The sequence below is a fragment of the Anolis sagrei genome, chromosome 4 (assembly GCF_037176765.1).
Source record: "Anolis sagrei isolate rAnoSag1 chromosome 4, rAnoSag1.mat, whole genome shotgun sequence".
NCBI lineage: Eukaryota > Metazoa > Chordata > Lepidosauria > Squamata > Dactyloidae > Anolis > Anolis sagrei.
Genome location: NC_090024.1, coordinates 194,938,943 through 194,961,152, shown reverse-complemented (window position 1 = coordinate 194,961,152; position 22,210 = coordinate 194,938,943). Strand labels below are relative to the sequence as shown.

Sequence of the window (22,210 nt, the reverse complement as noted above, 5' to 3'; positions counted from 1 at the left end):
CAACTCTATGATTATGTAACTCTACCTCCAAACTTAGAGATTACGTTCTTATTCTGTGGCTAGTGCATTAATGGAAGGTATTGCCAGATTTTTAAAGGTAGTAGTATTCGGATTTTGTGATCTGAGATGATTTCCACTTAACTTCTTTACCTCTGAGTCTAGTAATGGCATTCACAAGCAAAATAGTTTTAGACTATTTTTTCCAGCTGCCATGATTATAATGGTATTGCATAGATCCTTTCTGCTGTTATCTCCACCTAGCTTTAATTGGTAATTTGGCCTTCAACTCCCATAAATCCTAAGAGCTGGTAAATTGGCTAGGATTATTGGGAATGGCTTAATCCCCAGTAATCTCCCAAACTTTGGATCTCCAGCTTTATTGGACTTCGAAAAGTCCCAGGCAGTTTGGTCAGCAATCAGGAATTCTGGGAGATGGAGTCCAAAACATCTGGAAAACCAAAGTTTGAGAAATACTTCTCTAGTACAACTGTGGTTTGTGCTACAAAACTGTTTTGGGGAGGGTGTTATACAAAGAGAGACATGGTAATTTGTTGCTAGTTGTTAGGTAGTGAGAAAAGAGAAAAAAGACCCAATGTGTCAGTAGAAAATTGGGATATGGGGCTTTTCACCCATTTTAATTCCAAAGCTTATTTTTGCAGAAAGACTGAAAATGGATTGTGAGAAATTCTTATGTAGAACAAAGAATAAAATATTTAAGAAAAGGTGTTCTTTACTTATCAATCCTGATATTAGAACAAATACTTTGCAAGTGTGAAATAAGATTTTGGTAATAAGAATAATATATAAACAACACACATTTTAAAATCATCTCTGGTGGTGATTCATAACATAATTTTAATGGCGAATGTTGAATATAAAAAAGCTTGTTCAATCGCTTGAATTGTCGTCCTCTGCAAATGTGCATTGGTTTTAGGTATATATGGAGTATGGGAAACATGCAGCAAGAATGTCTGTTCTTTATACCGCTGTGCAGCACCTGCCAATAATTAAGAAAAATTGCTCTTGTTGGCTTCTGTCCATTACTATGAAAGAGAAAATCATTCTGAAGCACAGTTGTGGATAACGGAATGTATTTAAGGTCAATGCTTAACAACACCTTTCTGTAGATATCACCCTTTTATTAATATTCCTATAGTTATTGTATTTATCTGTTTCAGAAGCACTTTTTCTTTTCGAGAGAGTGGTCCAGTAGGTCCAAGGGCTAATTTTTTGCTCTTGGATTACTTGTAGTTGCCACTTTTTTGTTTATGCTCACATTTCTGGAAGAGAAAGGATTAAAGGGAAAGGATAGTCTGAGAATGTCCTTGGTATAGGACTCTGAAACAAACATGTGACTAAGGGTATAACATAGTCCTCTACATACTTACTCAGAAGTAATTTCCACCCATAATCTCTTTCCCCCCAGTTTAGCACAGTTTCGAAGATTCTGTGATCTATGTTATGGCATCTTCATTGTATCTAGCTATTGTATCTAGTAATATAATTTTTGAGAATCTCACACTGTCCCACACACTAATATGATAGGAGGCCCCCAATAAACAATCTTCTTAGCAGCTAGCATGCTGTTTCTGATCTTTTGAGAATTCCCCTGATAAACTGTTGAAAAATCTCAATTTTTTTGTAATTAATTCCAAAACATCTACTGCCTTCTAAGTAGATCCTGAGTTATCATCTTGGTTTTCCAGCACTGGGATGTCTTCAAGTACGTGACAGAAGTCTTCATCTTGGTTCCAGCACTTCTGGGATTGAAGGGCAACTTGGAGATGACACTAGCCTCTCGACTTTCTACAGCTGTGAGTACTTTGGTCTTTGTACTGCAACAAGTGTTTGCTGGTTAAAATATATTGTTCTTAATGCTTGGCTTTTCTCCCCTTCTACATATATAGATTTAAAGTGGTGTTTTTTTTTTGTTTGTTTTTTTGTTTTTGTAAATCATCACCCAGTAAAGTACCCATCAGACATTTGGGGCTGTAGTTCCCATCTGCTTAAATATTATTGTCTCTGGGCAAAGTAGTGAGAATTCCACTCCAAAGGATTGGGATGGTATCAACTTGTGGAAAGTTAGTTCATGTCTGAAAATGACCTCATTTTGAAAAATGAATCCTGTTTGTGTAACATTTTCAGGCAAACAGACCTAGAAACACATTTAATCATTTCAAATAAAGTCATTTCTGACTTCAAGAGCTGAATGCTCTTGAAAACAGACATAGTCACTTTCTATGCATTTAAACTATATTGGGAATGCCTCCATGTATAACGGCTGTTCTTACTTTGATTAGCAAAGCACCTCTTCCTTTGATGCTGCTGTTCACATTTATTCTCTTTTAAAATATCTCATTACACAGGGCAGTTGCCAAATGGCAATTTGGACTTCAAACTCAATTGTGAGCACAATAGCCAAAGCCAACTTTTGACTGCCAGAAACAAAAATCGGAGAGCATTTTACTAAAAATGTTTTCAGCAGAATGACCTGGCACTGTTCCCGACCCACAACATTGTTTTCTGTCTTGCTATAAGACATGGCGAAGCATGTCTGAATTTGGTGAAAGGACATACAGGCTTCTTACATGTACAAATAGGTAAATGAAAGTCTAAACATAGCCATTGACCTCGGTTCTAGTCAAATCTTCCCTCCAGGTGGGAAGGCAATGGATAAAATAAGATAATTTTACTGAACAAATAAAAGTATGCTATGTCTTGGAACCAATTTTTCCCTTGGAAAATAGCATTTGTGGAATTGTGCTTTCTTTCCTTTCTTCTTCGTCCTCTGCAAATACATTCATGGGGCTTAGGAGGTAATTTTGAATGTGGTGGGACATAGTGGTGCAGATAAAGCTGGTTGAAATATATTGTTCTGGTCAAGTAGAAATGGGTCCCATAACTAACAGCCATGATGCCATTGATCTGTGAGGTATATTCTTCTGACAGCTCTGAAAAACCTGACACCTCTGAAAAACTGAGAGAGTATACCACTGCAGTATCCCACATATGAGGCTCTTGCAAGCAGCATCCACTCTTTCTTAGATGCACTCTCTTCTTTCCTGAACAAACATCTTGAATGTAGTGTTGCCAGCTAGCACCTGTCAGTACCCCTCAATCTGACAGATGATGAAACCCGCCCAAAGCCTTCCTGGTGCAGTTATATTTTTAACAAGGAGCAGTACAGAAACCAATTCCTTGAGTATCTCCTCTCCTTCACTGTTTCCCCTTCATAACCTTCACTTGTATAGGCGACTTTTAGGCCTTCAAGTCTCTGTGGCATGACTACTTTAATCTTGTAATTCTTCAGTAGAGAATAGCTTACTTATATCCCACCTTTTCTTCCATCACCTCTATGTAGCATAGCTAGTCCCATTCACCTTTGTTTTCTCTTTACCCAAGAGAAAGGAAGGGCAAGAGAGAGGATGACCCAAATTCATCTGTTTGAGTTTCACAGGCCAGGGGATCTGAACCTAGGTAGCCCAAATACCTGCCTCACATTTTAATTTCTGCTTCATGTTGTTTCTCAGTGTTTTCCTTTCAATGAATTGCTTACCTTCTTTGTAGATGGGAGAATGGATCCCCGCTTGATGTCTTGGAATGCCTTACTTGTCGTGACACTTGTCTATATATGTGAAGGCATCAAGTAGGTTTGGGGTTGATTCCCCCGCCTTCAAGGAAGTGTCTGAATTGGTCTCAGTGAAGTGGTTCCTCCATAAATGAGAGCTTTGGTTTGTGTTTTCCACCTCTCACATAAATGCTTGAGCCACAGAGCTCTTCATCTGTTTCTCCCCCAGTTGTCCCATGACCTTGACTTGAGCATGATTTCTTTCCTCCGAATAGTCCTCCACTGAGCTGTGCTTCCATGGGTCTCGTGTCACAGCAATACAGCTTAAGCCCCTGTGGCATTCCAGCAGAGCTTAATGGCTCTGGCAGGAAGAGAGGATTGGCAAAGAAATTGTACACCCCCTTGCTGGGAGAAAACTTTCTAAGTCTTTCCCACCCTCCTCCTGTCACTCTGGCAAGCTCTTCTATGTAGAGAGCTATTTTGCTTAAAGCATCATGTTCTCCAGATGGACATCTTCATGATATGTTAGTATTCTTATTAACCCAGATATTTCATCTTGCTGACTTTGACAATAGGTGTTCTAATCTAACACTAACAGTGGATGCTGATTTGAGGAAGGTTGGCTTAAAGCATCTTGGAGGCAGGATCCTAAGTACAGGATCTCCTGTTAGAGCAGTGGTTCTCAACTTGCAGGTCCCCAGGTGTTTTGGCCTACAACTCTCAGAAATCCCAGCTGCTTTACCAGCTGTTAGGATTTCTGGGGATTGAAGGCCAAAACATCTGGGGGACCCACAGGTTGAGAACCACTGAGTTAGAGGATCCAAGCAGGCAGTTGTCCAGTCCCTTTTTGAAGACCCAGAGAAGGAGATATCACCACCTTCCTAGATGATTGGTTAATTTGCTACAACATCCTCACTGTCAAGAGGTTCCTTCTAATCTTCTATTGAAATCTACCCTTCTGTAACTTTAAACTATTGGACTTTGTTCTACTGTCTGAGACCTCCAGAAACAAATGTCTTCTCTGTGACAGCTCATGAGGTACATTAAAAGTGTGGTTATTTCACCCCTCAGTCTTCTCTTCACCAAGCTAAACATGTTTAGTTCATTCAAGTTCCTCATGTTTTGCATTCCATATGTCTTACCGTCCTCTGAACCAACTTCAGTCAATCTACATACTTTTTAAAATAAGGAGCTCAGTACTCCAGATGTATCTTGACCAGAATAAAGTGGGACTATTATGTACTTTAACTTGAAAACTACGCTTACATTAATAAAGTCTCAAGCGGCATCTTTATTGTAACATCACACTACTTGCTCATGTTCAACTTATGATCAACAATAATACCAAGGTCCTTTGTATATGCAGTACTTCTGAGCCAAGTCGCCACTATCTTATATCCATGCATTAGGTTTTTGTGGCCTTAAGTGTCGAATGTTGCATTGATTTCTGTGAAATTTCATTTTATTATTTTTTGCCCAATTTTCTAGTTTATCAGGATCCTTTTGAATTCTGTTAATATTTTCCAATGTGTTTGCTATATAACACAGTGTAACATGATTGTTGTTCCTGGGTTTATAAATGTCATTTCCTAATTGGTTCTATCATAAAAACAAGGGGAAAGTTTCTTAAACTTCAAAAACATTTTTGCAAGACAACCTGCAGCACATTCTGCTATAATTTTTCAATCAATATCTCATAGGGTCTCAACCAATTCAGCATAGTTTGTGGCAGCTAGAAAAATGAAGTTTCTAGAGTATAACAATTACTTTGAAAGTAAATGCTGTACAATTAAACAGGAAATAACACTTTCAACCCAGGAACAGATTTTTTTTTCATTTTTTTTACATAGTATAATGTCACCATTTACAAATTTGATTAGGATTCCTTCCATCCCATCAGCTTAAGGTAAAGGTAGTCCCCTGACATTAAGTCCAGTCATGTCTGACTCTGGGGTGTGGTGCTCATCTCCATTTCTAAGCCGAAGAGCCAGCGTTGTCCGTAGACACCTCCAAGGTCATGTGGCCGGCATGACTGCATGGAGCGCCGTTACCTTCCCGCCGGAGTGGCACCTATTGATCTACTCACATTTGCATGTTTTCGAACTGCTAGGTTGGCAGAAGCTAGGGCTGAGCTGACAGCGGAATCTCATGCCGCTCCCCGGAATCGAACCTGCGACCTTTCGATCAACAAGCTCAGCAGCTCAGTGCTTTAACCCACTGCGCCACCGGGGGCTCCCCCATTGATAAAATGATTGAATCATTGTGCTGATGATCAGGAAATGCTTTCACAAGGAGGTGGTTCATTTAAAATTCTGGTGCTTCTGACTAACAGGGGGAGATAGCTTTTCGAAGGATAGGTGCCATCATGGTGAAGTCCCATTTTATAATTGCAAGGCCTTCTCCAATGCTTTTAGTGATTTCACAATTCAAGGGAAGACCGTGTTTCTATTTTGCTAATTAGAATTATTAATTGCATTGAGTATTAATATGAAGACTTTGAATATTTCCCAAACTCAGTACTAGTTTGCAGATTATCATTTTTTTTAAAAACTGAGAAGACTAAACTACGAGAACATAAATGGTTTATCAGGCAATGAAGGAACACATGGAAGACAAGCCTATGGATCTCTGAGCGGGAGGAAATGAAAAGCATTATGTCAACTGAAGAGTTGGGGTCATTCATGGTTTGGGTTCTGGCAGTTTCCACAAGGGGGAGAGAGTTCCATGTAGGAAGACATGTCCAAATTAGATCTAGTTAGTTACTATGACAAGTTATTCCCCTTAATCTAGGCATTATACAGATTCTAAAAACTATTAGAACTACAGTATTCTAAAAAGACCACAACCCATCTGATCCTGGAATAGCCTCTCCCAAAACATTCTCTGACATGGACCTATGTCCTGGCTTCAGAGTCATCTATTTTTGGATCATGCCTTGTCACATCTGAAAGGGTTTTGAAACCAAGTACACAGAGCCAACATGAATGCTGTCAAGATCATAGAGCTCCAGCACGCCCAGAGCCCTGGATGGTGCTTGCATTGGAGACTAGCAATGAATGCTTGGTGCTGCAGGCTATATTTCAGAGGAACTAGCAAAGCCACTGCTGCATATTCCTTGCTGCAGAAAACTATGTAAAATTCATGGAGTCACCATATGTTGGCAAGTGACTTGAAAGTACATATATACACAGCAGGAAACATTTTGTGCACTATGAAATATGTGCCATTGGCAATAGATTTCGTACAGTTGGAAATGTGGGCTTTATTCAGGAACAAGGGATTTCTTAAAATAAATAGATGATGAAAATGTAAAAAAAATAGAACATTAAAATGACTACAAATCATTTTCAGTGTCTATGACCTTATATTGATAGTATAGTATTAGAAACTGTTTCATCCATGCCCAAGAAGGATGCATGCATGAAGATAAGTATGTAGATAGTCCCCGAGTTACGAACAAGATATGTTCTGTAGGTTTGTTGTTATGTGTGTGTATCTATGTATGTATGTATATATGTGTGTGTATATATATGTGTGTGTGTGTGTCCACAACCTTATATTAATAATATAGAATTATAGTTCAGCAACACCTGAGATTGACCATGGCAGCTGGGAAATTATAGTCCAGAGTTTTCAAATTCTCTTTTTTCCTACATGGAAATTTTGCCATCAAAGGGGGCTAAAATCCTGTTAGGAATGAAATTGGCCCTTCTATTGGTCCTTCTGCAGGGTGTTCTGGCTCATGCTCTGCAAACCATTCTCTTAATTCAATGTCATTAAGTGGGACATGATGCAGATATGTTGTTACTTTCCAAAACTATGTTCTGCAACAAAGCTTGAAGTTAAAAGAAACAAGCTGTGCCCACATGCCTGGCTTCAGTATTTTGTTGGCTGTTTGTCAGCGATTAGCTTCACTACTCGGTTAGCTGTAGTTTGAGGACACATGTGTGGGAATCACATGGGCTCCTTCTTTTCTTCTCTTAGGAAAAAGCATCTAAGGAGTTGCCCACCTGTGGAGGGAAGAATCCAGGAGGGGCTTCTTAAAGTGCTCTCCTGGGGAGGGCTTGGTCATTATGCTTGCTGTGTGAGAAGAAAGCTTAGTACAGTTTCTCATTAGCTGCGCATTAGGACTCCCAGAATAGTTTTCCTTTTGACATTCAGGCAAAAGAGGGGTTTTTTTTTTCCATCCTGCACAGCAGATTAAAAATTGCTTTTGAGTACAGCCACATTATGTTGATCCTTACTCTAATTGCAAGAGAACAAGGAGCCCAGGAGCCAAATTCAGCAGAACTAATTTATGGCACTGTATGGAGAGCCTGGTGCCCCATTCTTCCCTGTGAGACTTGCCAGGTTTCAGGCTGCCTGAAGCTATTGGTCGCAGGTTTCTTTGCTGATGAATTATTTTCCTTCTTCATGAGTTAGTTAAATATAGCCTCTAGGTAAAACAAGGTGAATAACTAGTTCCAGCGGTATGTAGATAGGTGTATGGTGTGAGTAAGATAGTTACGGAAATGGTTGAATATGCCAAATTCACACCTCTGTCAAAACATACCTAGTGAGCAACTCATTTCAATCCTTCCCTTTCAAAATACTTGGATGATTCCTCTGTTTTAAGCAGTTTATTTTGAGGAAGGGTGTCTTATTCTGGCAGGATATTTTTTCTTTCTTTCTTTCTCATAAATTGTTCCTTACCTATCTGACAGCTGTATCTTTCATCCATCAAAACAGTTTTTAATCTTGTTCAAATTAACACTATATAGATTTTTCTCAAGTCCAAAGATTACTTCTCCAGTTTTCAGGATATAAATTATAAACCTGTCTTTAAATGTTAGCATAATTAGAACAGAAATAATTATGTAGTTATTATTCCCAACTAAATTACACCCATTGAATCACTGGGAACATGGTGTCTTAGCACTATATAATTTTAATTGATTCAGTGATTCAGCTTACTTGGGAATAATAATATGATTTAAACGGTTTCCGTAAACTAGAAATAATACAATTATTGTGTTCCTGGAGAGAATGCTTCTAGAACATGGTCATATAGCCCGAAAAACCTACCACAACTCAGTGATTCCGGCCATGAAAGCCTTCGACGATACATTGTGGTGCCCTGTTGGTTCCTCACTCATTATCCTACAGTAATAGTATGCTGCATACAAATAGTGTAAACATATCTTAATAAAGATGTTCGTGAACCAGTTATTCATTGGCTTTAATACCAAAACTTACTCTTATTCTGTGTTTTTCTTGTAGGCTAACATTGGGCAAATGGACAGTCGTAAAGAACTCTGGAAGATGATAACTGGGAACATGGCTTTAATACAGGTAAATTCTAGGGAAGACTAAGGTGCTCTAAATCTGAATGGTAACAATGAAATGTTACCAAGGAGAGCAGAGTCCTAGCTGTCTGTTAGTCAAAGGTTCTGGGATGTATTAGTCACATGATTGCCAACACCAAAGAGTGGTGAGGAATCTATTGCTAGACTTTGCTGCAGCCATCTGAAAGAAGATTCTTCTCAGACATATATTTTGTTACATGCTTCAAAAAAGCCATCTGGGTCTTGTCAAGCACTGCCGAGTGGGGCTAGTACAAGAACCAGTGAGGTGACAACATTCACAGGCATGCTTGATGAACCTCTACTGCAGAGGTGAGGAATATGTGGTCCTCTAGATGTTCTTGGACCACAGCTCCTACTTGCAGCTTCGTTCACTTTTAGCAGTACTGGTTAAGATTAGTGGAAGTTGCAGTCCATCAATATCTGGGGCACTGCGGCCTTCCCCCCCCCCCCCCCCCCAATTTTTGATATACCATCTGTGGCCACTGGTAAACAGTAGTAGTCTCCTTAATGGTGTCAGTAAGAATGTCAACTTTAATTAGTCCAGCTAATACCTGACTGTTTCTCCTAGGTTCAAGCAACAGTGGTTGGTTTTTTGGCCTCAATTGCTGCAGTAGTATTTGGCTGGATTCCAGATGGACACTTCAGCATGGGCCATGCGGTTCTTCTTTGTGCCAGCAGTGTGGCCACTGCCTTTATAGCCTCCCTCGTGCTGGGTAAGTCATACATATGATGAGGTGGGAGAAAGTGTCCTGCTTGCTGTCCCTTTACTGCATCACCAGATCTTCTTTTCTCCTCTCTCTAGGCATGATCATGATTGGTGTAATAATTGGCTCTCGAAAGATGGGCATCAATCCTGACAATGTGGCAACACCTATTGCTGCCAGCCTCGGTGACCTCATCACTCTTGCCCTGCTCTCTGGGATCAGCTGGGGGTTGTATATAGAATTGGGTAAGACTAAGACGGTTGCATGTCTTTGTTTTGTATGAACAGAGTTGGGTACTTTACATTAAGCAAAACAGGAGTCATACAAGTCTCTGGATATTGGACTGCAGATCCTAGCAGCTCTAATGAGCATAGTCAACGCCAAAGTCTGCAGAGAGTTATAGTGCAACATCGGGAGATCTACCTGATTTAGCTCCCTGGCCTAAAACCAGTAGTTACTTCCAACTGGAGTAGGCCTGTTGAACAATAAGAACTTCATAAGTAAAAAATGTGAAATGTTTGATTCAGCGGGTCTCCTCAAATTGGAAATAATGATTGGATTCCAGTCTTAGAATTTATTAGCTCATGCCCATAATTTAATTTTAAGATGCATTTATGTATATATTGGTCCAGTCTGGCATCTCTCTGTAAACATTTCTTACAAATCATGAACCAGTCCAGGTAGTATGCTGTGTCTTGCACCCCTCCCCAAAACCATATTACTCTTTCATTTGTCAGTGTTATCCATTGTTCCGAGATACATGATACAGATTTTTTTTCTAATTCTTTGTTGTTTTTTCTAAGTCGACTTTGTGTGGATTAACTATTGAGTTCAGTTCTGTTATGAAAATAAATTGTTAGACTCAGAATTTATTTATTTATTTAGTATATTTATATACTGCCTTTCTGACCCCAAGAATTCAATGCGAACATACATATAATAAAATAAAATCACAATAACTAAATACTGACAGTAACTGTAAATTAAAATCATTAAGACCATTAAACATAGGCACATACGGCATGTAATCACTAAGACAGACCCTTAAAAACATAATATAAATATTATAAACATTATAATATAAATATTAAAATATAAATATTATAAATATTAATATAAATATTAAAATCACATGATCCAAACATTGTCTGCCATGACTATTCCAATTGTCATAGCACATATTTCCTTATTATTCTTTACATAATAACCGAAAGCCTGGTCCCACAATGACGTCTTTATTTTCTTTCTGAAGGCCAGGGGGGAGGGCGCTGATCTAACATACTCAGAGGACTGTTTCTTTTAAATGTGTATCTTTTCTATCTAGACCAGGGGTCCTCAAACTTTTTAAACAGAGGGCCAGGTCACAGTCCCTCAAACTGTTGGAAGCCCTGATTATAATTTGAAAAAAATGTGAATGAATTCCTATGCACACTACACATATCTTATTTGTAGTGCAAAAAAAACACTTTAAAACAATACAGTAATTAAAATGAAGAACAATTTTAACAAATATAAACTTACTAGTATTTCAATGGGAAGTGTAGGCCTAGTTTTGGATGATGAGATAGGATTGTTGTTGTTGTTGTTGTTTGCCTTCAAGTCATTTCAGACTTAGGTTGACCTTGAGTGAGGGCCGGGTAAATGACCTTGGAGGGCTGTATCCAGCCCCGGGCCTTAGTTTGAGGACCCCTGATCTAGATCTATTGGCAGATTGGTTAGGGAATTATGTGCTTTTTGTTTAAAAAAGCAAGCAACTTGGATATGCCTGAAGTTTGCCTTCTCCTTAAATAGGCTAGATCTACACTGTCATATAATCCAGTTCAATGCAGTTAATCTGCATTCTGAAACTGCCTTGTATGGCAGTGTAGATCCAGCCTTAGGGCTTCACCATCTTCTCCAATGAGCAGAACTGTACCTCCCTCTTTGGTTAAACACGTGGACCTATCTGGAACTTAATGAGCCGATCACCTTGGCAGAAGCCTGAGGTCACTTTGTATCTACAGTGGGAGCCCATCTGTGCAAATTCCAATCTCAGTCAGCAGTGTGCATTGAGAGATGACAACTGGACAGATCTCATATCCTTCCTGTGCTAATGTAGTGTGTGTGTGGTTGCGTTGGAACAAGATGTATGAATTTCCAAGATAGAACTCTGCTGATGTAACCTTTAGCTGGGATTGTTAGAGTTGTAAGCCATAGCATGAGAAGAACAAAGCTTCCCTGCCATTGACTTCGAATAGTATGTCCATTGTGTGTGTGAAAGAGAGTGAAAGACAACATTTAGGTTATCCTTGAGTTTTTGATCCATCTATAGTCAAAAGGGGACGTTGCTTTCCCGCTTCTCTGAGTGGACTTGGAACATGGCACGTCTTTTTTGTGATTTGCTCCTTCAGTGCAACAACCTGACTTTTCACCTCCTCTTCGTTCTTTTTGTTCAGAGGACAAACCCTATGTGAATCCCCTGGTGTGTGCCTTTTTCGTTGCACTACTCCCACTCTGGATCATCATTGCAAGGAGGAATCCAGCAGCCCGGGAGGTCCTATACTCTGGTTGGGAGCCAGTCATCATTGCCATGGCTATTAGCAGGTAGGAAGATGGGGGATGCATTTTCTTAAAGAATGATGCCTTGGCTTCAGAGAATGGAGAAGCTTTGGCCTTCCAAAAACTTTTGGTTCTACAGTTTCTACTTTTCTTTATTGTTTGGTACGGGTGATGCAGATTTTACACTCAAGTGTTTGTAGAGTCAAGGATTTCCAGTCTATTGTCTCTTACTTAGGAGGCACATAAAACCGAAGAGGGAAAACAAATGCAGTATCGCCGAGTCTATCTTTTAATTAGGCAACCTTTTCAAGGATGAAGTGTGTTAAGGGGTTCGTGTAAATATGCACTTTGAAGCTCACATTTATTTAAACTTTTTGCCTGGCCAGAGCAAACCCTGAATTCATATTTCTTGGCCAAATGCTTAAAGAGCCCTTTCTTTTTGCAAAACCATTAAAAAAATCTAAGCATTGTGTTCCAAGTCATACATTGAACAAGTGAAATCCGTCTTCTAAAATGGGCTGTTTTTGACTCCAAATTACTATATACTACTTTCTCAAGATCACATGATATGCTTTAAAGGAAGATATTTTTTGAGGAAATATTTATATAAATGCCTGTGATGCTTTCAGAATGTATTTGGTGCTCCCAAGGCAGTACTGAAGACAACAAAAATAGTACTAGCAATGAAGTTTTTGCTAAGTACAAAAGATTGCAATCGTGACTCCAAACATTTTCTTCTGTTTTTCTCCTTACAGTGTTGGTGGATTGATATTGGGGAAAACTGTGTCAGATCCAAATTTTGCTGGAATGGCAGTCTTTACTCCAGTTATCAATGGTAAGTTCCTCTCTACCCTTTTTTTTTTCCGTGTCAGAAGTGACTTGAGAAACCGCAAGTCTCTGGTGTGAGATAATTGGCTGTCTTGTCTGCAAGGATGTTGCCCAGGGGACGTCCAGATGTTTTGATGTTTTACCATCCTTGTGAGAGGCTTTGCTCATGTCCCCGCATGGGGAGCTGGAGCTGACAGAGGGAGCTCATCCATGCTCTCCTCAGATTCAAACTTCTGGCATGTCGGTCTTCAGTCCTGCCATTGCACCACTGGGGTCTTCTTCTCTGTACCCATGACAGATCAATTTTAGATTATTTACGATTTAGGGAACCTAAATTGCTACTATGTGTGTAATTAATTCCAATAGGTTACAATAATTATGGCTCTTTGCTAAACTACAATTCTAGCAAATAGCCAAGTGTAGTTTATTTGGACCACTGGCTCTATAGACTACCAGAATAGAATTAATATGTTGGGACTATGTATGGGAGTGCCTACTGGCATACCAAAGAAATCACCTTGGGGGGGGGGGGGGATGAAGGCAAAGGATTTGCATAATCAGCAACTAGAAAGCATAGTGTGTCATGGGATGGGGGCCACTGTGCTTGTAATGAACCCTGACTATGAGTCCTATTACTCATAGTTTTTAAATCAATGTATAGATACCAATTCTGCTGTAAATAGATCTTGGGGACCCCCCTTGATCCAACTTTGTCACTTGGAGGCATCTGTGATGAAGTGCTTCGCCCAATTTCAGTTAGTGTTCTACTTACAGCCATTCATCAACAGAGATATTTTACTCACTGTGGCTCATATTTTAGTACTGTATATACTTGAGTATAAGCCTAGTTTTTAGCCCCTTTTTTAGGCTGAGAAAGCTCCCCTCGGCTTATCCTCGAGTCAAGGTTATTTATTATTTTACACTGCTATTAGTATTATTTTTATTGAATTTATTACTTTACTCTTATTCATTATAATTATTACATTTACATTATTTTACTCTATTATTATCACCTTTATTATCTTACTTTATTATTATTGGTATTATTACATTTACATTATTTTACTCTATTATTATTACATTTATTATTTTACTCTATTTATTATTACATTTATTATTTTACTCTATTATTATTATATTTCCACTATTTTACTCTATTATTATTATTATTATTATTATTATTATTATTACATTGCCATTATTTTACTCTCTTTATTATTATTATTGGAATGATACGTCAGCACATTTACATTGAAGGTTAGACTAATTGTTTAATGATGGTTGGGCAGTCTTACCTTAAATTACAGTTTTATGTAAATATTCAAAAACATTTAACCTACTGATGCCTCCGTTAATGTCATTTTATTGGTATCTATTTTTATTTTGAAATTTACCAGTGGCTGCATTTCCTACTCCTAGCTTATACTCGAGTCAATACGATTTCCCAGATTTTTGTGGTAAATTTAGGTGCCTCAGCTTATATTTGGGTCGGCTTATACTCAAGTATATATGGTAATTTCTCATTTGATTATCGTTATGCACTTTAATGAGTAGACTTGATACAAAGTACAGCTACCAGAATGCTTACAGAACTCTAATCTAATTGATTGCATTAGGTGACTTCTTTGTTTCTAGAGTGAAGCCAAGGTGCTAGTGTAGACTTACAAAGGCTTAAATAGTTAGGAACTTGGGAACCTCAAGGAACACATCCCCCTTTACCAGCTTGCCTGTGCCCTTAGATCTCGAAGAAAAGTTCATCTCTCATTCTCCCACCATTTAGAGAAGCACGTGCTCTCAGATATGAAATGGAGCTTCTCTGTTTTGACCCTGCAATTAAAATGTCCTTACCCCAAGAGATCTGCTTGGTGCCAACACTGCTGGCATTTCATCTTAAGCATTTTAGTTGAAAGTTAATATGCTTAGATTTCCGCTTTCAAGTTATTACTTTGCTGGTTTTTCAGATGTGTTCTATTTTATTCTGCTGAGGAGTGTTTTATTGTCCTAAGATTAATACCTGCCCTGAGAGTTTTATGAAATACCAAGTATAATTACATAAATAGGTTATGAAAGATTTAATACCAAGCTTACAAAATTGTTTTCCCTTTTATGTTGGCAGGAACAGTTAATATAGGCTATTGATTTTTTAGAAAGCTGACAGCCAGTCACCTCTTATTAGAGTCAAACCTAGAGTTCTGAGTTATTTGTCCTGAGCATGATCAATACTGTAGTTTTAATAGAAGATAAATTTTATACATATCTGGTATGAAAGACTGGCTTTGATTGTATACTTTGTGGGGATTTTTATCTCTTTCTCGTGGCTTCTTGTAAGTTTTGCAATTTGTTCATAAAATTATCACGTCAGTGGGAATTTAAGTAGATGTACCACGAGCTCTGAATTGTAACTCATACACGCAGCTACATAAGTAGGCGCTAGTCCAAATATCCATGATCTCTACTATAGAAATGTACCCTCAGTCTGTTTAGGAGTCCCCTGTGGTGCAGCAGATTAAACTGCTGAACTCCTGAACTTGCTGACCGAAAGGTCACTGATTTGAATCCGGGGAGCAGAGTCAGCTCCCATTGTTAGCCCCGGCTTCTACCAACCTAGCATTTTGAAAACATGCAAATGTGAGTAGTTCAATAGGTATCGCTTCTGCAGCAAGATAACAGTGCTCCATGCATTCATGCCGGCCACATGACCTTGGAGGTGTCTGTGGACAATGCCGGCTCTTCAGCTTAGAAATGAAGATGAGCACCACCACCCACAGTCAGACACGACTAGACTTAACGTCAAGGAGAAACCTTTACTTTTTACCTCAGTCTATTTATTAATCCCAATCAGAGTTGAACCTCCAAAGTAATGGAAGTTATCAAATGGCAATGGGTTAATACTAGTTGAAAGTATCAGTGTAATTTAGTTGGACAAAGTGTAGCACTCCAGATGTTGGGTATCAACTTTCTGTATTCTTCACCACTGGCTATGTAGGCTAGAGCTGATGGGGCTTATGGTCCAGCAACATCTAGAAGGGGCCCTATTTTGTATACTCTTAATTGGGATAAAGGCCTAACATCCAATTGGATGTTTAATGTCTATATGTGTTGTCAAGCTGCATTTTTAAGGAACTGACTATACTATAAGAAATGCATACTGTGGTGGGACAGCATTATGTAATTATGAAATGTATTTCTAGAATGTATTGATATTCAATATTATCATAATGGTCCCTCTCTCTTCTTGCAGGTGTGGGTGGCAACCTGGTAGCTGTCCAAGCAAGCCGCATCTCCACTTACCTCCATATGAGTGGACTGCCGGGAGAGAGCTCAGAAACAGTCGCCCGGAAATGCCCAAGCCCTTGCAGCACTTTCTTCAGTTCAGGTAGTTTTAGTGTATATAAAGTGTCTTGTGTTTGGTTGCTTTCCTTTTAAATCATAGATACGCCTCTCAAAAGACTGACATGGCAGAAAGCCCCCTTTATAAACAGGAAAGAAAGCTAACTGGTAATGTCTTGGTTGGCATGTGCTCTGGCTTGAATATGCATAGCTCTAGCTCGGTTGCAAATCAATTTAAGCACATCTCCTCTCATCTGTAACTAATCTTGGTATCTTAAATTAGAGCAATTTAATTACACAGGAGATTGTGGGCTGCATTTATATAACTATTTGGTGCTCTAACTAATATTACAAAACTCATAAGCAAGCCAGCATGTTTACCTCAGTATTTCATGGCTGTGCTTTGTATATATACATCTCTGTAGGAACAATAGATTGGCACTGTATTTATTGCTCTGCCATGTAAGAGAATTCTGAAATGTTTTAAGGCAAGAGAGCATTTTGTCACTGGGATTACAATGTGTGGTTGTTGTGTTCTGTAATCCAGTGTTTCCTAGTTCAAGTTCACTTTATTACGGTCAGTGACCAGCTCGAGAGAAGAGGGATGCAGTCCCGTAAAATCACATTAGATTTAAGAGTCAAGTGTAACATTATTAGGACATGAATACAATTAGTTTAAGAATCTAAGCTAAAAGCCATCTATCTATCTCACACACAAAACCCCAACACAATTTGTGGCATTTTTTAATAGTATCAGGAGCGAACCAAACAGTTGTATTGTATTTAAAAAAAACAAAGTTTGAAAACTTGACATTATATTAAATGTCTTTTGACACGTGGAGTGCCTCTGCTGTTGCTATAAGAAAGTCCTCCATTGTGTATGTGGCAGGGCTCAGACTGCATTGTAATAGGTGGTCTGTGGTTTTCTCTTCTCCACACTCGCATGTCATGGACTCCATTTTGAAGCCCCATTTCTTAAGGTTAGCTCTGCATCTCATGGTGCCAGAGCTCAGTCTGTTCAGCGCTTTCCTGTCTGTCCAGGAGGGAGTCTCTCTTTGGTATCAGCCATTGATTGAGGTTATGTGTTTGAGCCTCCCACTTGCTGAGGTGTTCCTGCAAGTTTCTCTGTAGATCTTAGAAAACTATTTCTTGATTTAAGTTATTAGAGTGCTGGTTGATATCCGAACAGGGGATGGGCCAGAGATGTCACTGCCTTGGTCCTTTCACTATTGGTTGCTACTTCCCAGCGGATGTCAGGTGGTGCGATACCGGCTAAACAGTGTAATTTCTCAAGTGGTGTAGGGCGCAGACACCCTGTGATAATGCAGCATGTCTCATTAAGAGCCACATCCACTGTTGTGGAATTTGTGGAATTAAAAGGAAGGGAGTCTGAAGGAAGGGGATTGTGGTGCTCATGTGGACAGATAAGGGAAGTCCAGTCAAACAAAGGAGGGAGCAACATTTATACTATAATTAAAAGACTATAATCCCAATTTTCTGCTAAAATCAAATCCTGACTTGTGCTATTTGTCATCGACTGCCGGATTTTAATCGCAGCTGTGCAGAACTTGACAACATTATAAGTTATAGCCAAGTTACTGTCTGAAAGCAGCAAGGAGATGTAAAAAAGTTTTTCCTAAATATTCTTTAAAAAGCAAAAGAAACTCTGCTAAAGATTTTAAAAAAAGAAACTACAGGCGTAATGTCTTAAAATACTGTGCAGACTTAACAGTTCTCCAGAGCACTTTATCAAACTAGATGGTTCCTAAGGCCAGATTGTGGGAAGAGAGGAAAAACACAAATATAAAATGTAGGTGACTTTTTAAAGTGTATAGTTTGTGCTAAGACACAATCTTCAAGGTGGACAGAAAAAACTTCTGAATTTCTTCAGTTCTAAGACACATTTTCCCCTTATATAACCATCTCTAAAAATGCACCTTAGAATCACAAGTGTATCTTATGTATTTTTGTTGGTGATGGTCGTACAGAAATTAGGGTGCATCTTACAATCAATAGCATCTTACAGTTGAAGGCATAGATAGTACTTAGATTTTTTTAGATGAATAGATATTGACTGTTTCATGTTATTTAAACATAAAATTCACATGATACATAAAAATCTGGGTAAAGTTGGAATAATTCTTTATTGTACTGTGGAAATGAATATGCAACTCAAGACAACATTATACTTGTTTCCATATTTCAATTACCGTATATACTTGAATATAAGTCGAGTTTTTCAGCCCTTTTTAAGGCTGAAAAAGCCCTCTCGGTTTCTACTCGAGTCAAGGATATATTTTATTTTACTTAGTTATTTTTATTATTTGTATTAAATTTATTATTTTGCTCTATTTATTATTATTATTATTACATTTACATTATTTTACTCTATTGCTGTTATTTTTATTACATTTATTATTTTATTCTATTATTATTATTATTATTATTATTACATTTATGTATTAGGATCTTTGGACCATAATAAAGTGTTGTTATTGTTGTTGTACTCTATTATTACTGTTATTATTACATTTCAATTGTTTTACTCTATTATTATTATTATTATTATTATTACATTTATTATTTTACTCTCTTTATTATTATTGGAAGGATATGTAATCACTTTTACATTGAAGAAGATTAGAATAATGGTTTCATCAGAGTTGGAAAGTCTTATCTTAAATTATTTATTTATTTTATTTTATTTTATTTAACGCATTTCTATTCCACCATTTTCAACCTGAAGAGGACTCAGAGCAGAGCACAATTACAGTTTTATGTACATATTGAAAAACATTTAACCCACTGATTCCTCAATTAATGTAATTTTGGTATCTATTTTTATTTTGAAATTTACCCGTAGCTGCTGCATTACCCACCCTCGGCTTATACTTGAGTCAATATGCTTTCCCAGTTTTTTGTGGTAAAATTAGGTGCCTATATTATATTTGGGTCGGCTTATACTCAAGTATATATGATTTCCAGTTCTTTATTGTGTATAATTTGAAGTTCATAAGTTCAATGTGCATATATATTTTCTAGCTAATGGGCTGAACTGAGGCTTTACTAATAAAGCCAGGGAATGTTCCCCTTCTTCATTAGCCTAATGCCTAAGTGTTATCCTCAGCTATCTTTTTTGCCTCTTCCATCCTGCAGATGTGAATTCCCGATCTGCTCGGGTCCTCTTCCTCCTGGTAGTTCCTGGTCATTTAGTTTTCCTTTACACCATCAACTGCATGAGGGCTGGTCACACAACACTCACCTTGATCTTCATATTGTTCTACATGACTGCAGCACTTTTGCAGGTAAATATTTGTTTTGGCTCTTCAATTTGCAGCCCTATTGTTATGGTTGGAACTTGGCTAAAAATAATGAATGAGTTTTTATTAACCATGTATCCATATTAGGAGGAAAAGGCTTTTCTGAACACGAGATTTGCTATATCTCCTCTAACATAGACATTCAAGATGCAGCCCATCTACAGCCTGCTCAGTCCCTACTGCCCCACCAGATCGCCACATCCTGCAAAATAGGGGATGGTGAATTTGGCACTTATTGAGATCTTCCAAAAACGGTGGATAAACCGGTCCTCTGAGGCAGAATCCCTAGCATCTTGCTGCTGAGCCCCAACATGGGCTTCCATCCAAGTATTAATCATGGCTAATCCTGCTTAGCTTCCAAGTTCAGATGGGATTCCATGCCTTTAAAGTATTTGGACCCGATAAATACTGAATTAAGATTATAAAATACTCATCATACGTCAAAAAATATTAATGTACAGATCATTAAAACAAGAAGCTAGATGTGATATAGTAGTCTTAATTAGAACTACACTACACTGAAATTAATTAGAATAAATAAGTCTTTAAAACTTCCTAATGTCCTGGGGGAGGGCATTTTAAAATTGTGGCACCAGCATAGAAAGGGCATTTTCCTGATGTTCACCAATCACAGATAATCTCATTCTGTGGCCAAAGGATAGAATTTCTGATTCTAACCGTAACGCACATACAAGCACAAATAGGCCCAGATAGTCCTTCAGACATTTCATTACCAGCATCTTAAATTCAGTCTAGAAACAGGCAGAGCATAAGTGTAACATCATCTGTACACCCAGTTCCTCCAAGTATTCTTGCTCCTGCATTCCGTACCAATTTTACCTTAAAGATTGTATTCTAGTGAATGGTAAAATACATTATATGCTTATTTTGCACAAGTTGCCATTTGAATATAGTTCTATTAGCAATGAAATTGAACTCCAGAGACACGTTTCATTATTTTTGAATGTACCTTTTCTGATTGTATATTAGTTTGTGTCAAATAATTAATAAAATAATTATTTTTTTAAAAAAAAGATTGTCTTACATAAAGTATGATGCAGAAATCAAGCCTGGGTGTAACTACAGCAGATTCAGGTCGGGTTCTTTTGGATCTTTGACAAACAAGCCAAATCTATTTTTAAAGTACTGCAATTCCTGTTCCCCCATGATAAATCCAGGGGAATTCTCAGGACTGCAAAATTATCCAGAATAATCAGTACATCTTTGTCCAAGTCGGCAGATTTCCCTATGAAGAACACCTCTATATTTTCTGGATTCAGCTTCAACACTGTCCCCAGTTACCAATTCAGGGATCCCTGCACTACTAGCTAATTAGCTTCCAAGCACAATTCAGAGTGCTGGCTCTAGCCTATAAAACCCTATACGGTTCCGGTCCAGCTTACCTATTCAAACGTATCTCCCTTTATGAACCAGTTTGAGCACTAAGATCTGCCAGGGAGGTCCTGCTCTCGGTCCCTTGGCTGTGGAATTTGCTTTCTAGTGAGATTTGATCGGCCTCCTTCCTCCTGGAATTCGGGAAACAAGTCAAAACCTGGCTGCTTAAACAGATCTTTGGTGAATCAGGAAAATGTAGTTTTACATCCTATCATGGTATAGTTAGAAATGAACCAGCCAAATTATGATTAAGGGATGGTGCAATGCGTTATTTGTGTGGGGGTTTATTATGCATTAATACGTTTAAGGAGTTTTAATGTGTATTTATATATTTGTTAATTTTAGTGATTTTATATTGTTTGTTTATGTATAATGAGGAATTGAATTTTTGCCTAGACATATGATGTTCACTGCTCTGAGTCGCCCACGGGGTGAGAAGAGCCAGGATAGAATTTAAGCAAATAAATAAATAAATAAATTCAACCAATTAATGGTTCAATGCAGAAGATGCAAGGAGCAGTTTATTTACACTTCCGTTAGAACAAAATGATCATTGCCTTCTTAGTATTGCATCAAGACTGATGTTTTTATAATATACTAGCTGTGCCCTGCCACGCGTTGCTGTGGCCTATAGTAAAACTTATCAAAGTTGAGGTAGATATCTGGACTATTATGAAAGAGAGGTACCTACCTATTCCTTCCCTCTTTTCCTCCCCCTTTCTCTCCTTTCTTCCTTCTCTACCTCTTTCTTTCTTTCCTTCTTTCACTACTTGGTTTCATCCTTCTCTCTTTCTTTCATTCCCTCCTCCTTTCTTCCTTTGCCTTTCTTCCCTCCCTGTTTGCTTCCTTCTTTCACTTTTTATTTCCTTTTATTTCACCACCATCATAACAATAACAATAATGCAATGCATTGCCTCTGGGACCTGACACCTCTCCCATTCCCCCAGGGTCTAATAGGAATAATAGCATAATAATAATAATAGAAATAGCAACCGTTACCCGCCACGTGATGCTGTGGCCAACCTTCCCTCTTTCTCTCCTTCTTTCCCTCCTTCCCTCCCATCTTTCCTTCTCCTCTTCCTTCTCTATCTCTTTCCTTCCTTCCCCCTTTTTCTTTCTCTTCTGGTCTCTTTTCTTCCTTCTCTTTCCTTCTTTCCTTCCCTCCCTCTTTCTTTACATCTT

At 38.3% G+C, this 22,210-nt stretch overlaps 2 protein-coding genes across 3 annotated transcripts in view; both read left to right on the top strand.

The window, feature by feature from the left end:
• LOC132773622 (Krueppel-like factor 15) overlaps window positions 1-22,210 on the top strand; it is a 302,098-nt gene that overhangs the window by 19,701 nt on the left and 260,187 nt on the right. The window lies entirely within an intron of this gene.
• The window catches only part of SLC41A1 (solute carrier family 41 member 1), a 45,496-nt gene that overhangs the window by 18,265 nt on the left and 5,021 nt on the right, over window positions 1-22,210 (top strand). For both annotated transcript variants that reach the window (XM_060772892.2, XM_060772891.2), the window contains 8 exons: window positions 1,707-1,814; window positions 8,828-8,899; window positions 9,482-9,626; window positions 9,716-9,862; window positions 12,053-12,200; window positions 12,911-12,990; window positions 16,225-16,359; window positions 19,470-19,618. In XM_060772892.2, the coding sequence (XP_060628875.2) occupies window positions 1,785-1,814; window positions 8,828-8,899; window positions 9,482-9,626; window positions 9,716-9,862; window positions 12,053-12,200; window positions 12,911-12,990; window positions 16,225-16,359; window positions 19,470-19,618 (906 nt within the window). In that variant the 5' untranslated portion in view covers window positions 1,707-1,784. The remainder of the gene's footprint in view (window positions 1-1,706; window positions 1,815-8,827; window positions 8,900-9,481; window positions 9,627-9,715; window positions 9,863-12,052; window positions 12,201-12,910; window positions 12,991-16,224; window positions 16,360-19,469; window positions 19,619-22,210) is intronic.